This window comes from Heterodontus francisci, chromosome 1 (assembly GCF_036365525.1).
Source record: "Heterodontus francisci isolate sHetFra1 chromosome 1, sHetFra1.hap1, whole genome shotgun sequence".
Taxonomy (NCBI): domain Eukaryota; kingdom Metazoa; phylum Chordata; class Chondrichthyes; order Heterodontiformes; family Heterodontidae; genus Heterodontus; species Heterodontus francisci.
Window position 1 is genome coordinate 245,598,357 of NC_090371.1, and position 18,365 is coordinate 245,616,721.

The following is an 18,365-nucleotide window of genomic DNA, read 5'->3' on the forward strand; positions in this document are numbered from 1 at the left end:
CAGAAGGTACTAGAAGAAGTATTAGGAGAAATCTAATTTCAATTAATCAGAGATGGATATCAGGCATATGTTTGGATGGGCCAGACGTTGATCCTGAAGTTCAGAAGACACCAGATTCTACAAACCTCAAATGAAGGCTGTCCAAATCAAGAAACAAGAGTTCAGAGAAAGGCTACTGATCTTCCCAGTCTGACAAGAACACAATCAGGGAAAGTTGTGAACACTCCTGACAGATGTCAGAGATTTGGGGTAGTATGTTAAAGTAAAAATGAATGTATATAGAAAAAATATACATGGACAAAGACTTGGGGGGAGATGTAGTATAAGGGTTTGAAAGGGTTAATGTTTTGGACAGTGAGAGTAACACTTCCTACTGTGATGATTTCAGAGATCACATGTATAAGAGACCCGCGAGAGAGAAGTATTGTGTCAGCAGAGGGTTGGACATGCTGAAGTGAAAGAGTATATAGTTCCTGTAATGTGAAAAATGAATTATTGTTTAAAATAACCAAAGTCTCAGAAATCTATGCAAGCCAGGCCAACAATGCTTCTAACATGCTGACAGCAATATATACAACAGTGATTATATTGAATGACAGAGCAGGCTCGAGGGGCTATACAGTCTACTCCTGCTCCTATTTCTTAAGTTCTTATGTTTCTTATACCATTCACCTAAAGACTTCTGCCCATTTGAAACTTGGGATACAACAAAGTAGATGGCAGGAGAATGAAGAGTTCAAATAAAGTGTTTGATCTATTTAAAGAAACATATACATAACACTAAGAACATTGTTATACACACCCAAGTGAATTCTCTGTGCAACGAATAAGTCTTCCTCACTCACTTCCTGCTACACCTACATGTGTAGCCCATGGCTTCAGCAGAGCTAGAGACAGGCTGCTCGTTCCCCTGGTCTGGCATGAGATGCCTGTGGCAGACATCCTCTGGGTTTTGGAGCTTGTGAGGGCCCTGCCAAAGACTGCCCCACCTGCCCCTGCCATCGGACAGGAGGCAGCCTGTGGGCTCTGTCTCAGTGGGGGGGGCAGAGGCACAGCGGGGGGTGCGAAGGGATGAGAAATGGGAATGCCTTCAGAAGAGTCATCACATCCATGTGCTCTTTCTCCATCTTCTCTCTCATGGCCCACCTGCACTTTCCTGATAGCCAAGAGCGGGAGAGCATTTGGCTGTATATCAGTGAGGCCTTAATCCAAAAAGGCGAGGCTTTGCTTCATCCTGTGTAAAATGGAAGACTGAGGGTGCAGGTCATTGGTCCGGGCCAGCATTCACTTGTTTGACTCTCCATGCAGGTGGCCACTTTCCATGAAGGTGGATCATCAGTGCAAATGCCTGAGCTATCATGGCGCTCATGCTAGAGATGAACTCCTTCAATCTCCCTCTGAGGGTTTACATTGCCTCTGGAAAGGCTGACAGAAGCACACATATTTTCTGTTGCTGCTCCAGAAGTTCCTTTTTGGTGGATGACCCCCAAGGCTCAGCATCTATTCCTTCACCTTCCGATAGGGACTCTCCAATACTGTCCCTATCTCCAGCACCTGCTCCTGCTCACATGTGAGGTGCATCCCACCATGTGACAACCTAGCTATACCTACTGTGGGACCCAGCGACATGTGTGTATCTGCACTGATGGAGGGTGCGCGTGAGTCATGAGACAGTACATTCTCAGAATGCTCACTCTCCTCTGAGGACTCCTCAGCCTCCTCCCACTGCTGCTCTTCTGAAGGACCTGTGGGAGATGAAAGACATGGATTATTGCTGACATGGGGAAAAGGTTCAAACTCTACATTGTGCATATCATGACATCTCAGTTAGTGGTGGCATCAATTCAGCATGAGTTACTGTTATGTGCCGTGGCGGTGTAATATCTAATGTTGTTACCAGGTATGTCGGAGACCCCATCTCTCCATCACCAACACCCATGGACTGTGCCACCCTGCTGATGTCTAAACCCTGAACCTCCGCAGGCTACAAATGCAAGTCCACCCCTAGTTCTCTGTCTCTGGAGTTGCGCACTCTGCTTTCTCTCATTGCAGGAGAAGAGAGAGTCATGAGTATGAGAAGTGGAATGTGTGGACAGGATGGAATGAGAACATTTGTTTAGGTGACAGTGAAGGATTAGTGCAAGATGTTAGTAAGATGAGGGTGAGTGTGAGTGTTGGCTTTTAAAATGGGCATGTGAGGAAGTGCCTGAAAAGGAATGAATGGAACTGAAGGATGTGTTGTTCTGAGGGATGCTGTGCAGGAAAATGCTGGGTAACGCAAAGTGTGGGTATTGGCACCTGAAAGTGTTAATGCCACTCACCTTTCCTACCCTTAATAGCTCATTAAACCTCTTATGGCACTGTATCCATCTGCAAGGGACCACACTCTTATTGCTCACTACTTCAGTGACCACCAGCTGCACCTGTTTGGTTTGGGTGGCTGGCATCTTTCCTCCCATCCGCGAGAAACAACACTTCCTTCTGGCTGTCATGCCTGCATCACCACCTCAAGGGAAGAATCAGAGAAGCAGGGGCAGCCTTCCCAGGTCTTCCTGCCATCATTCTTATTTCTTCTGCCTTCACAAATCATGCTGTCACGCTCACGTAAAGTGCAGTGATTGAAAATACGAGAACTCAACCTGAAGAGTTATAAATATGGACTTTTCTTTTAAAAAAAGTGGACAAAGTACTTCAAAATGGCCACCGAAGGTCAAAAGACCTGGCCTTGTATATTCAAACTGTCTTACTGTCCAGCAAGGACAGAAGGATATATCCCAAAGCTAAGAGGTGTCAATTACACCCATCATGAACCCATCAAGAGACATTTTTGAATTGAATGGGTTCTTCTGAAAACAAGAAGACAAGAAGATGTGAAGTAGCCACATCCTGGGCAGTGTTGGTCGCCACAGGGAGGAAAATCTGTGTCTTCCAACAGAAGCAAGATGTGAGAGACTTTTAACTTAAAAGGTTGCTCTCTGGAGAGAGAGAGAAAAACAGAGAGAGACCCAGGACAAAGCATCACCAAAGCCTGTCCAGCTGAGAGCTGGGAGAAAATTCAGCAAGCCAAAAGCAAGACGCCCTGCTGTGAATTCTACATTTCAACTCGTGCAGCAGAGAACTGGAAGTGATCCCCTGTCTTCAGACTGAAATTTCAACCAACAGAGAAATCTACAAACAAGCCAGGCCTGCAACTAAAGAGAAATTGACCTCCAAGAAGATTTAACGGGTTTACTGTGAATCCTGAAATCCTACCTCACTTCAAACCCCTTTTCCTCTCTATCTGTTTCTTGTGTGTGTGCGAGTGAATGCATGAGTGGGTGCGGTTGTGACAATTTCGGGATTAGGCATATTGCTGAATAAATAATTAATCTTCTGTTTTAAACCTAGAAGAAAACCTGTCGTCGTCTGTTTTATTTGACAGATAAAACACAAAGGGATTAAAACCCAGTAACAAAAAAAAACTTGCTGTGGTCAGGTGGGAGTTGAACAGTGGGAACCGCCCACACACCTCACCACATGGCTGTAAAATGCAGAATGTAACCATTCTTACCACTGCCAGCGTCCTTTTAAACACAGAGCCTTTCACTGACATGCGCAACTCAGCATTACGCTTGCACTCGATCATTGGTCGGGAAACCCAGAAGAGCGATGCTAATGCCATGACTGACTGAAACAGCCACGGCAAAGCCCACGCTTGAAACAAACAGGTTCCCGAACTGTTGCAGGTCCCCCCACCGCCGCTGTGAGTGGATTGGTTACAATAGAATTTTTCTCTTTCTATCCCGGTTCCCTCAATATCTTGAAAACTTTGATTAAATCACAACTTAACTTTCTAAATTAAAGGAAATACAACCCTTGTTTGTGTAAACTCACCTCGTAAGAGACCAGATATCATTCTGGTAAATCTAAAATGCACTCCTTCCAAGGCCAATATATCCTTGGTGCCCAGGACAAAAAGCCTGCTACCCAACCCGAACCCGACGGGACCCGACGTCATGTTTCGGGTTCGGGTCAGGTCGGGCCCCTCTTCCAGGTCCGGCTTTCGGGCTCGGGTCGTGTCAGGCCGGACACATACGGTAAGTGCTCTGCTGGTAAGTATTAAAAATAAAAAACTTATCTGAGCTGGGAGTCCGGGATGAAACTGAGTCTGCGCAGTGAGCGAGTGACGTCACATTGACATCATCATGCATGCGCTGCAGCTTCGTGGAGCTTTCCAGTCAGAAGGTAAGTAAAGGGATGGTTGGGTCGGGCTCGAGTCGGGCTCGGGTTGGGCCAAGTGGGGTCGGGCTCGGGGCGAAATTCGAGGGACTCGGGCCGGGTCAGGTCGGGCTCGGGTCCGCTGTGGATCGGTCGGGTTCGGGTCGGGTTCTTTTTCCCGACCTGAGCAGGCCTTTAGCCAGGAATGCTTACAGTACTGTAGGTGTGATCTAACCAGGGCTTTGTATAGCTGTAGTATAACTTCAAACCCCCTTGTATTCTACTCCTCATTCTTTTGCGTAAATAGGCTCACCTTTCCCTGTGCTGTGACCTCTAGAAACTGTAGACTCTTATACCTAAGGCAGCCTTCTATGTGTGATTTATTTTTTTTAATTAGGGTTATTACATCCGAATGTGACAAGTCGGTGGCCAGATCAGGACCGGGAAATATAAAGAAATGGGTGTATCTATATTTCGATTGAATAAATGAATAGAGTAATGAGCTTCTTCAGCAACAACTTATATTTATATAGTGCCTTTGATGTAATAAAACATCCCAAGGTGCTTTACGAGAGCATCACAAAACAAATGGAAGATGTGGAACACTTCCAGTATCTTGGAAGTTATCTTTCACAGAAGGCTGACATCGACGAAGAAATCCAGCATCGTCTGAAATCTGCTGGCGCAGCCTTTGACCACCTGAGGAAGCGAGTGTTTGAAGATCGCAACATCAAAACTGAAACCAAGCTCATGTCCTACCATGTAATCAGGGCTGAAACATGGACAACGTATAGGAGGCAATTCCAAGCACTGGAGTCATTTCATCAATGCTGCCTGTGGAAGATCCTACATATCAAGTGGGAGGACAGGCGCATCGACATCAGTGTCCTCTCACAAACAAGCACCACAAGCACTGAGGCTATGATTATCTGCCATTCGCTTCGCTGGAATGATCATATAGTTCGAAGTCAGATACCAGGCTCCCAAAGCAGGTCTTCTTCTCTCAGCTCATTCAGGGCATCAGAGGAGGGCAGAAGAAGCGCTTCAAAGATGTGTTGAAAGCCAACATGAAGAAATGCAACATTGACCCACTCCTGGGAGACCATCAACCTGAACCAAACCAGATGGAGGCAGAGTCTGTGGGAAGGATCCCAGCATTTTGACACACAACGACGACAAAATGAAGAGGCAAAGCAAGAGTGACGGAAAGAACAAGCCATGACCCGAACTAATAATACACGATCAGACATCCCACATGACAACAAATGCCCTATGTGCCATAAAGTATGTAGATCCTGAATCGGCCTCATCAGCCATCTTCGGACTCACGGAAATCAATCATCCTCGCCTGCGAAGGATAGCCAATAATAATAATAATATAGAACAAAGTATGACACTGAGTCACAAAAGGAGATTTTGGTTCAGATGACCAAAAGTTTGGTCAAACAGGTACTTTTTAACGAGTATCTTAAAGAAGGAAAGCAAGGTGGAGAGGCGCAGAGTTGTAGAAGGGGTATTCCAGAGCTTAGGACTCAGGCAACTGAAGGGGCGGCCACCAATGTTGGAGCGATTAAAATCAGGGATGCACAAGAGGCCAGAATTAGAACAGTGCAATATTTCGGAAGGTTGTGGGTCTGGAAGAGATTAGAGATAAGGAAGGGGCGAGGCTATGAGGGATTGAAAACAAGGATGAGGATTTTAAAATCAAGACGTTGCTTGACCAGGAACCAATGTAGGTCAAAGAGCACAGGGGTGGTAGAGGAACAGGACTTGGCGCGAGTTAGGACATAGGCAGAAGAGTTTTGGATGACCTCAAGTTTATGGAGAGTACAATGTGGGAGACCAGCCAAGAGTGCATTGGAATAGTCATGTCTACAGGGAACAAAGGCATAAATGAGGGTTTCAGCTGCAGATGAGCTGAGCTATCCGAGGGGTGAAGTCGGGTGATGTTTCGGAGATGGAAATAGGCGGTCTTAGTGATGGCCCGAATATGAGATTGGCAGTTCATCTCGGGGACAAATATGACACCAAGGTTGCGAACAAACTGGCTTAATCACAGACTGTTGCCAGACAGAGGAATGGAGTAGGTGAGCTAGAGAATGGAGTTTGGAGCGGGGACCAAAAATGATGGCTTCAGTCTTCCCAATATTTAATTGGAGGAAAGTTCTGCTCATCCAATACTGGATGTCAGATAAGCAGTCTGATAACTTAGCAGCAGTGGAGGAGTCGAGAGAAGTGGTGGTGAGGTGTTGTCAGCATACAAGTGAAAACTAACATCGTGCTTTCGGATGATGTTGCCAAGGGCAGCATGAAATAGGAGGGGGCCAATGATGGATCCTTGGGGGACAACAGAGGTAATGGTGCGGGAGCAGGAAGAGAAGCAATTACAAGTGATTCTCTGGCTACAATTAGATAAGAATGGAACCAGCTGAGAGCAGTCCCACCCAGCTGGATAACAATGGAGAGTTTGCAAGTTCTCCCTGTGACTGTGTGGGTTTCTGCTGGGTGCTCCGGTTTCCTCCCACAGCCAAAGACTTGCAGGTTGATAGATAAATTGGCCATTGTAAATTGCCCCTAGTGTAGGTTGGTGGTAGGTAGATGGTGGGGATGTGGTAGGGAATATGGGATTAATGTAGGATTAGTATAAATGGGTGGTTGTTGGTCGGCACAGACTTGGTGGACCGAAGGGCCTGTTTCAATGCTGTATCGCTAAATAAATAAATGTCTTTCGGTACTGTGGCAGGGGTGGTAATCTGACTGGAGGGATTCAAACATGGTATTCTGCAAAAGATGGGAACAGATTTGGGAGATAACAACACATTCAAGAACTTTGGAGAGGAAAAGGAGGTTGGAAATGGGACAGTAGTTCAGGGTTATCAGCTGGTCTTCTGCTGAGGAGATTGGGAAATTCTATACCATTATTGGAATATAATACAGTACATCGACTTGAGTAATTATTGGATGTACTGCAAATTGACGTGAAGTGATGAAATGATTGGCGGTAGTATTGATTTCCTACTTTGAGTGTTGGATCTTAGCTGTGTCCTTGTGATTAGATGACAAGTGGAGGCCAGTCACTTTCCTGCAGGGGGAAATCAGTGAGAACTGCCCCAGGCTGCTCTCATTGGTCCTTTAATGGCCGGTGCAGAGATGTTACTGACAAAAGCCCAGGAACAGGCTGATAATTTGACCTTTGAGATGCAGTGGGTGCATGGCCTGGGGAGACAACAAGAGAAAGAGGCAAAAGGGGAGAAGGTGGGGAAGGGGAGAAGAGAAGCTGATTATATAAAAGCATGAACCAACAGTTGATACAGTGCACTTTATCAAATAGGTTGCGATTTTGTTCCCATAATCATGCCAATCTTAGCTGCTGCTTCTTCTTAGGCAGTCCCTTGGGAACGATGTTGACTTTCTTCCACCAAACTTGTGCGTCCTTAGGTGACTGAATAGTCAAATTCTGGATCCGCACACTCTGCCACAGGTGCGGCAGTGGCATTCGATGAGGCGAGTGGACGGAATGCTCAAATTTCCGAATGCTCCTTCTGCTGTTTGTGCTTGGTCGCTGCCTGGGCATGTCGACGTTGTTCGAACTGGCTGGCACCTTCGCAGTTGCTTCTTCTCCATTTTGGGCGGTCTTGGGCAAGAGAATACCACAAATCAGTGGAGATGTCACATTTTTTCCGGGAGGCTTTAAGGACATCCTTGTAGTGTTTCCTCTGCCCTCCTGGTAACCTCTTGCCATGATGGAGCTCGGAGTAGAAAGCTTGCTATTGGAGTCTTGTGTCAGGCGTGCGGACAATGTGGCCCGCCCAAAGTAACTGACCAGTCATGACCAGTGTCTCGATACTGGGGGTGTTGGCCTGAGAGAAGACACTGTTATTGGAGCGTCTGTCCTGCCACTGAATTTTCAGGATTTTGTGGAGCACTGCTGGTGATATCTCTCCAGGGCTCTGAGATGTCTGCTGTACAGTGTCCATGTTAGAACATAGAACATAGAACAGTACAGCACAGTACAGGCCCTTCGGCCCACGATGTTGTGCCGAACCTTTAACCTACTCTAACATCAAACTAACTACCTACCCTTCATTCTACTATCATCCATGTACCTATCCAAGAGTCGCTTAAATGTCCCTAATGTATCTGCTTCTACTACCACCGCTGGCAGCGCATTCCACACACCCACCACTCTCTGTGTAAAGAACCTACCGCTGACATCTCCCCGAAACCTTCCTCCAATCACCTTAAAATTATGCTCCCTGGTGATAGCCCTTTCCACCCTGGGAAAAAGTCTCTGGCTATCCACTCTATCTATGCCTCTCATCATCTTGTACCTCTCTATCAAGTCACCTCTCATCCTTCTACGCTCCAATGAGAAAAGCCCTAGCTCCCTCAATCTTTCTTCGTAAGACATGCCCTCCAGTCCAGGCAGCATCCTGGTAAATCTCCTCTGCACCCTCTCTAAAGCTTCCACAGCCTTCCTGTAATGAGGCGACCAGAACTGAACACAATATTCCAAGTGTGGTCGAACCAGGGCCTTATAGAGCTGCAGCATAACCTCGTGGCTCTTAAACTCAATCCCCCTGTTAATAAAAGCCAACACACCATACGCCTTCTTAACAACCCTATCAACTTGGGTGGCAACTTTGAGCAATCTATGGACATGGACCCCAAGATCCCTCTGTTCCTCCACACTACCAAGAATCCTGTCTTTAAGCCTGTATTCTGCATTCAAATTCGACCTTCCAAAATGAATCACTTCACACTTTTCCATGTTGAACTCCATCTGCCACTTCTTAGCCCAGCTCTGCATCCTGTCAATGTCCCGTTGCAACCTACAACAGCCTTCCACACTATCCACAACTCCAGCAACCTTCCTGTCATCGGCAAACTTGCTAACCTAGCCTTCCACTTCCTCATCCAAGTCATTTATAAAAATCACAAAGAGCAGAGGTCCCAGAACAGATCCCTGCGGAACACCACTGGTCACCGAGCTCAATGCTGAATACTTTCCATCTACTACCACCCTCTGTCTTCTATGGGCCAGCCAATTTTGTATCCAGACAGCCAACTTCCCCTGTATCCCATGCCTCCTCACTTTCTGAATGAGCCTACCATGGGGAACCTTATCAAACGCCTTGCTAAAATCTATATACACCATATCCGCTGCTCTTCCTTCATCAATGTGTTTTGTCACATCTTTAGGTTAAGGGATACATCAATAGAGATGCAGTGGCAGACATTTAAGGGGATATTTCAGAGTACACAGAACAGATACATTCCAATCTGTGGTTTTCCAATCCGCTGAGACCTTCCCAAAATCTAGGGAATTTTGGAAGATTACAATCAATGCGTCCACTGGGCTGAATTTTATCTAGTCAGCGGGGGTCTCAGCGAAGGGATGGAAGGCAGGAGGTGACCCCACTTGTTTTGGACCCCTGGCGGAATTCCATGGCGGGCAGCCACTTAACTGCCCGCCATAGGGGTCCTTGTCTCCTGCCCCCAAGAACTGCTGGCCAATTGAAGAGCTGGTAGCTCAGTAGTACCAGAAGCTCCACTGGGAGCAGTGGCCACTGCCTGTATTACCAAGAGGTCTGGGACCGGGACTTGGACCAGCACTGCAGCCCCTGCCCTCAGGTAAGTAGGGTGGATTTGCTGAGGCCAGTGAATGTTTCAGTTTGTTTCTGACTAAAGGTCATTGACCTGAAACATTGACTCTGTTTCTCTCTCCACAGATGTTGCCTGACCTGCAGAGTATTTCCAGCATTCTCTGTTTTATTTTATTTTCTATACACTGTTGCTATAATATCAAAATGCATCACTGATGCAAGTAACATTTTCCACCATTATAGTTTTCTTCGATTATGAAAACAGACTCATTTTCCACTTGGTGATTTACTTATGGTCTGATTAAAACTTCCACATCAGCTGCTGTAAAACGAGGATGCACAGAAAGTCTATTCTACCTTCCTGGGCTGATGGTTAATGGGGGCGCATAGTCACCGTCTGAATGCATCAAAGAGAGGATAAACATGATGTCACTGTTTAGAATATATAGATATAGTAGAGAGCACTGTGAGTACTGTCCAGTTTCTGCTACCAAAAATAAGAGGATATTGAAGTCCTGAAGGCAATGCAAAGAAAGACACGTGGCTGAACCATAAGATCAGAGGGCTAATTTATGAGGAAGGACTGTAGAAACTTAGGCTACTCAATTTTGAAAGGTGTCTGCGGGAACCTCACAGAGACTACAAGTCAAAAATAGGTAAAACAGAGTAGAAAAGGTAAATTTAGAATAATATTTCAAATTAAACTTTAAGAGTAGGACAAGGATGCACAAGTTCAAACTAGAACTGTTCTCAGGAAGCACATTTTCACACAGAGTAATCAACACATGAAATTAATTTCCAGGTCGGGTAATAGGAGCAAAAGTTGTAGAATCACCTAAGATACAGTTGGATTCTGTGTTGGGACTCAAGATTTCTTATGGCCAGATGAGTGGCTTTCCTCATCAATGCTTATCTTATGGGCCTCATGATCACTATGATTTCCTAAAAATATATATTAAAAGTAATAGAAAAATAAAACTATGGATAAAGATTGAAAGCCTTTGCTCACCTGCCACTCCTACTTGATGTGTGGCATATGCAGGAAGCCTGCTTTCCCCCTTAGCTAGCCACAGTGCCATTGTGGAATGGTCCTTTTCTGCATGATGAAAGGTAAAACCTAGAGCAGCTGCTGCAGCTATAAATCTGCTCTGGAGAATAGGAACATGCAGCCAGACTGCCACCTTCCCTTCTGCTTTCCAGTACTTGATAGCATCTGTAAATGAAATAAAATGTGTTACATCCTATTTAATGATATGCATTGCAATTTTCCTTGCATGGTGATAAATCATCCAAGAAGGCATCTCCTTCTTTGAGGCATGTCGCATTGCTCATGCTGAATGTAAACATCAGTTGAGGAAGTTTCACTTGAAAAATCAAGATTCCTCATCTGGTGTATCTGGAATCCACTGTTCAATCTGGGGACACTCATTCAGAGCAAAAAATGGGTATGATCAGCAGTCAAAGGACTCCCTGCAAAAATGAGATTATATTCTGGCTGTCTTCTTCAATATTGAAGGATGAACAACAATTGTTTATTATATCAGTGCCTCCCGCACAACTGTTACCCACTTTCTGATGGAATAAAAAGTTGAACATGCACATAGAGTGCATGTTTATTCAAGTGTTATAGCTATGGAATCTGTCTGTATTGATGTTTCAGAAATGTTTTATTTAGATATATTAAGCATATTTTTGTGTAAGTGAAGATGTCAGCGCTGGGAAATGAAACATTTTTCCAATTTCATTACCCATTTTAAACATCAAACACTCCCAGGCCAGAGATACTGCCCAGTTGCAGAAGATAACTTTCTATGTTTTGTCCAAACAATATGGCTTAGCATACATACGTACATAGAATTAGATAGAATATACACCACAGAAACAGGTTATTTGGCCCAACCAGTCCATGCCAGCATTTATGCTCCACTGGAGCCTCCTCACATCCTTCCTTATCAACTCTTAACAGCACAAACCTCCATTCCCTTCTCCCTCATATGCTTATCTAGCTTCCCCTTAAACGTATCTATACTATTTGCCTCAACTATTCCCAGTGATAGTGGGTTCCACTATCTCGCATCACTATTTGGGTAAACAAGTGTCTTCTGAATTCCCTATTTGATTTCTTGGTGTCTATCTTGTATTGATGGCCTCTAGTTTTGCTCTTCCCCACAAGTGGAAACACATTTGTGTCTTGTTACGACCAGGTGAGGAAGGGGTCTAGGGCTTCCCTCTCAGCCTTTTCCTGGTTTGACCGTAACAGGGTTTAATTTTTAAAACACCATGTTTTAGCTTCCCTCTCAGTGAGTCCTTGTTCACTGCTCTCTAATTGTAATGGCAAAGAAATCAACCAGACAGGTTTTCTCAGATTTAAACAAGAAAGGTGTAAATTTATTAACCTTAAAACTCTAATTCAGTTAAAGCTACTAGAAATAGGCGACCACGCTAGCATGCATACACGATAAACACACACGCAAATAGAGACAGAGGAGGAGAAAGAATTAAAGGGGGGGGAAGGTTTGAAGTAATAGCTGGAGTTCAGTTATTGGTTTTGGATTGGATGTAAAGTCTTTGATTGCAGTTAAGTCTTGCAGTTCTTGTTGGGGCCCAGTGCACACTTTCAAACTTGTTTCGCTGGTCTTCTGTCTTGAAGCTTAAGTTACTTCCGTGGGTGCCTGGAACTTTGCTTGAGAGAGAGAGAGAGAGACAGGGGGAGACCTTCCTTCTCTTTTGTCTTCAAATTGCAGTCTGTTCCTTTCTGTGTGGCACAATTCAAACAAGCCCCACGTTGGCCAGCAGGTTAGTCATGTGACGAGCTCCTTATTTGGAACAGTCTCTCCTGCGAGGTTTGTGGATTCTTTCAAGCTTAGCAGACACTCTCAGTGGCAGGGGGAGGTGGGGAGTGGGGGTGGAATCCTGGCTCTTACACATTCAATGTCTTTTGATCATCACTATTGACAAAAATCCATCTGGCTAAATGAATCAGGGAGGCACTTACATTGTCTTCTTCAGGCAACTGTCTTTTAGAATGCAAATGTACAGCCATGTTTTCAGCCACTGTTGTGGTCTTTTTTTAAACATGTTATTTCAAGTTCAGTAACAGTTCAAAAATAATGTTCCATATGACAAAATTAATATATCTCATTTTGGCAGGTGTGGTTTCTATCACAGTCTACTATATCAAAACCTTTCATAATTTTAAAGACCTTAAGAACTTCAGCCTCTGAAAAGCACCCCTATTGTATCAGAGTAATGATATCCTTGTGATCTCCCCAAGACTCTTACATTTGTGCTGAATGGTGAGCATATCAATACTGTGGGCCTGCTTCCACAAAGAAGCAGGTTAAGACTTCCCAAATTTATTTCACATTGGATCCTTAGAAGCAGGAGGAAGAGGCATTTTTAATTTTATTGGTCTGGGTTAGATTCAAATGAGACCCTAGAAGGGAAAAGGCTGAATGCCAGCTCAAGCTGCAAACTAATCCCAGAAAAAAGGACATCATAAAACTTCAGCATAAGTGTAATAAACAGAGTTAAATAAATATTGAGGGGAATGAACAATTAAATTCTATTCAATTCATTTTAAAATTGTTTTAACATAATTATTTCAGAATGAGTTAGGAACATAGAAAAATAGGAGCAGGAGTAGGCCATTCAGCCCATCGAGCCTGCTCCACCATTCAATTAGAGCATGGCTAATCATCAACTTCAACGCCACTTTCCCGTGCTATCCCCATATCCCTTGAAGTCATCAGTAGCCAGATATCTATCGATTTCTATCATGAACATGCCCAATGATTGAGCTTCGACAGCCCTTTGAGTTCTACCTACTTATCACAGAAACGACCACCTTTATAAGTAATGAACTGAACCACAAGTTGGATGTCAGAATCAGGTGTGTGTGAACAAAACTAGTAACGTTAGTTGTAACAAATGAGTCACAACATATATGGAGCTGTACTTCTCCTCTTTTTCTAATTGTAGCCAAAAAAGTAGTAATGAATATAAAGCAGGGAATGCCACTTTGAATTGTCATTCAATGTTTCAAAATTAGCAAATGGAAGAATATATCTCAGTAGTCTCGGTATATGTCAGTTTGTACATGTCAGCTTGTCCGATCTGAGTCAGAAGTTAAAGATTTCAAGACCCACTCCAGGATTTAGTTTAGGCTGATTTTATAGTGCAGTTCTGAGGAAGTTCTGTATTCATCAGAGTGCTGTTGTTTGCATGAGACCTTACATCTGTCTGCCAGGTCAGGTGGATATAAAAATTCCATGGAGCTGTTTAAAGATGATCAAATTAAATGGTTATTTATCTCATTTGATATTTGTGGTATATGTATGCAAATTGCCCACATTTACGACCACGGAAGCTTATAGCACAGAAAAGGCCATTTGGTTCATTGTGTTAGTTCTGGCTTTTTACTGGAGCAATCCAAAACCACTCCTGCTGCCCTATGCTCTCACCATTGCTCTATATCTTCCTCTGCTTGAAATATTTATCTAAAATTCCCTTAAAAGGTACAATGGTTTCTCCCTCAACCACTCCCTGTAGCAAAGTACTCCAGCTCAAACACAGCAAAGAAGTTTCTTCTAACTTCTCTGCTCTCTCTTTTAGTGACAACCTTTAAATGCAGTGCTTTTGTCATTGATTTGCAACTTGAGAAAACAGAAACTGAACTGGACCAGCCACATAAATACTGTGCCTACAAGAGCAGGTCAGAGGCGAGTAACTCATCTCCTGACTCCCCAATGCCTGTCCACCATCTACAAGGCACACGTCAGGTGTGTAATGGAATACTCTCCACTTGCCTGGATGAGTGCAGCTCCAACAACACTCAAGAAGCTTGACACCATACAGGACAAAGCAGCCCACTTGATTGGCACCCTAGCCACCATCTTCAACATTCACTCCCTTCACCAGTGATACACAGTGACAGCAGTGTGTACCATCTACAAGATGTACTGCAGCAACACACCAAGACTCCTTTGGCAGCACCTTCCAAACCAACGACCTCTACCAACTAGAAGGACAAGGGCAGCAGATGCATGGGAAAACCACCATCTACAAGTTCCCCTCCAAGTCACACACCGTCCTGACTTGGAACTCTATTGCCGTTCCTTTACTATTGCTGGGTCAAAATCCTGGAACTCCCTTCCTAATCGCACTGTGGGTGTACCTACACCCCAAGAACTGCAGCAGTTCAAGAAGGCATCTCACCACCTCCTTTTCAAGGGCAATTATAGATGGACAATAAATGCTGGCCTAGCCAGCGACACCCACATCCCATGAACGAATAAAAAAAAGTCTTTCTCTATTCACTAACCTTTCATAATTTCTTAAAAAGCATGATCAAAATCTCCTTAGTCTCTGCTACAGTGGAAATATCTCAAATCTCTCCTCATGACCACTGTTTCCCAACACTAGAGTCATCTTGAATCTGCACAGCATGCTCTCTATGGTTTTAATTAAGTATCAGTAATTATGTGCCCCAAACTGTATACAGTACTCTATCTATGGTCTATTCTTGTTCCTTATAACACTATTTGCGAAACCCAAAGCACTGGTGGCCTTTTTTTATGGCTTTACCTATCCCTCAATCAAACTTTCAGGGAATTATGTACTTGAACCTCTGGGTCTTTCTGTTTATTCACATCCTTCAGTGTCTTTCCATTGACTGTAAATTCCCATTACTTGTTTTCCTCCCAAAATGTATTACCTCGCACTCAACCATTGAAAGAAAAAAAATTTGCATTCATATCATACCATTCATTACATCAGGACATCCAAAAGCTGTTTAAAGCCAATAAAGTACTACTGAAGTGTAGTCACAGGGATACATAGCAGCCAATTTGTGCACAGCAAGGTCTCAGAAACAGCTATGAGATAAAAGACCACTTTATCTGTTATTTTTAAAGTGATATTTGTTGAGGGATAAATGTTGGCCAGGGTACCAGGAAAACTCCCCTGCTCTTCTTCATCCATCCTATGGGATTTTTCACACCCACCTGAGGAGGCAGCGGGGACCTCAGATTAATGTTTGATCTACAAGATAATACAGCACTACTTACTGCACTGAAGTATCAGCCTATATTCTGTACTTAAGTTTCTGGAGCAGGGCTTGAACGCATGACCATCTGATTCAGAGATAAAAGCTCTATTACTGACACCTAACCACTCCCCAAGATGTAAAGGTAACAGGGTTGTAGTGGTGGGTGATTTTAATTTCCCCTATATTGACTGGGACTCACTTAGCGCTAGGGGCTTGGATGGGGCAGAATTTGTAAGGAGCATCCAAGGAGGGCTTCTTGAAACAATATGTAGATAGTCCAACTAGGGATGGGGCCGTACTGGACCTGGTATTGGGGAATGAGCCCGGCCAGGTGGTCGAAGTTTCAGCAGGGGAGCATTTCGGGAACAGTGACCATAATTCCATAAGTTTTAAGGTACTTGTGGATAAGGATAAGAGTAGTCCTCGGGTGAAGGTGCTAAATTGGGGGAAAGCTAATTATATCAATATTAGGCAGGAATTGAAGAATTTAGATTGGGGGCGGCTGTTTGAGGGTAAATCAATATCTGACATGTGGGAGTCTTTCAAACGTCAGTTGATTAGAATCCAGCACGTTCCTGTGAGGAAGAACAAAGAACAGTACAGCACAGGAACAGGCCATTCGGCCCTCCAAGCCTGCGCCGATCTTGATGCCTGCCGAAACTAAAACCTTATGCACTTCCGGGGCCCATATCCCTCTATTCCCTTCCTATTCATGTATTTGTCAAGATGTCTCTTAAACGTCGCTATCGTATCTGCTTCCACCACCTCCCCTGGCAGCAAGTTCCAGGCACTCACCACCCTCTGTGTAAAAACATTTGCCTCGCACATCCCCTCTAAACTTTGCCCCTCGCACCTTAAACCTATGTCCCCTAGTAACTGACTCACTAACTTGATTGAGTTTTTTGAGGAAGTGACAAAGATGATTGATGAAGGAAGGGCAGTGGATGTTATCTATATGGACTCCAGTAAAGCATTTGACAAGGTCCCTCATGGCAGACTGGTACAAAAGGTGAAGTCACACGGGATCAGAGGTGAGCTGGCAAGATGGATACAGAACTGGCTCAGTCATAGAAGACAGAGGGTAGCAGTGGAAGGGTGCTTTTCTGAATGGAGGGATGTGACTAGTGGTGTTCTGCAGGGATCAGTGCTGGGACCTTTGCTCTTTGTAGTATATATAAATGATTTGGCGGAAAATGTAGCTGGTCTGATTAGTAAGTTTGCGGACGACACAAAGGTTGGTGGAGTTGCGGATAGTGATGAGGATTGTCAGAGGATACAGCAGGATACAGATCGCTTGGAGACTTGGGCGGAGAAATGGCAGATGGAGTTTAATCCGGACAAATGTGAGGTAATGCATTTTGGAAAGTCTAATGCAGGTGGGAAGTATACAGTAAATGGTGGAACCCTTAGGAGTATTGACAGGCAGAGAGATCTGGGCGTACAGGTCCACAGGTCACTGAAAGTGGCAACGCAGGTGGATAAGGTAGTCAAGAAGGCATACGGCATGCTTGCCTTCATCGGTCGGGGCATAGAATATAAAAATTGGCAAGTCATGTTGCAGCTGTACTTAACTTTAGTTAGGCCACACTTAGAATATTGCATGCAATTCTGGTCGCCACACTACCAGAAGGACGTGGAGGCTTTGGGGAGGGTACAGAAGAGGTTTACCAGGATGTTGCCTGGTCTGGAGGGCATTAGCTATGAGGAGAGGTTGGATAAACTCGGATTGTTTTCACTGGTATGACGGAGGTGGAGGGGCGACATGATAGAGGTTTACAAAGTTATGAGCAGCATGGACAGAATGAAGCTTTGAAGCATGAAGCTTTTTCCCAGGGTGGAAGAGTCAGTTACTCGGGGGCATAGGTTTAAGGTGCGAGGGGCAAAGTTTAGAGGGGATGTGCGAGGCAAGTTCTTTACACAGAGGGTGGTGAGTGCCTGGAGCTTGCTGCCGGGGGAGGTGGTGGAAGCAGGTACGATAGTGACGTTTAATAGGCATCTTGACAAATACATGAATAGGTTGGGAATAGAGGGATACGGTCCCTGGAAGTGCAGAAGGTTTTAGTTTAGGCAGGCATCAAGATCGGCGCAGGCTTGGAGGGCCGAATGGCCTGTTCCTGTGCTGTACTGCTCTTTGTTCTTTATCGGTGCAGCAATAATAACACATGAATCAACTCCATCCAGAATACAAAAGTTAGCTTGATGGGTGTCTATGCCAATGAACTCAATATGTTTGGATGATTAAGGAGGCCATATACTCTTTGGAAAATAAGAGTCTAAATAGAGTAAATGGAGTAGAGGAGAGAAGAGATTTATGATTCCCAATGCAACCACTATGTGTACTTGCATGTGTGCAAATGCAGCTTCATGCACTGAAACGTCACTGTCTGCAAGGTTTTTGGTGACTGCCAGTAGAAAAGAGGGCGCTGCTCAATTTATCAAAAAAACAAATCAAACCCAAATGTCCACAGTAGCTGCGATCGCCACCTCCATCCCACCCTCAACAGTACCCCACT

General features: G+C 44.5%; 1 protein-coding gene across 2 annotated transcripts in view; it reads right to left on the reverse strand.

Moving 5' to 3' along the window:
- nudt6 (nudix (nucleoside diphosphate linked moiety X)-type motif 6) overlaps positions 1-18,365 on the reverse strand; it is a 156,232-nt gene that overhangs the window by 131,560 nt on the left and 6,307 nt on the right. The window contains exon 2 of one of the 2 annotated variants that reach the window (XM_068042601.1): positions 10,813-11,016. The exons of the other annotated variant lie outside the window; for it this stretch is intronic. Within the exon in view, the coding sequence (XP_067898702.1) occupies positions 10,813-11,016 (204 nt within the window). The remainder of the gene's footprint in view (positions 1-10,812; positions 11,017-18,365) is intronic. 2 annotated transcript variants of the gene reach the window in all.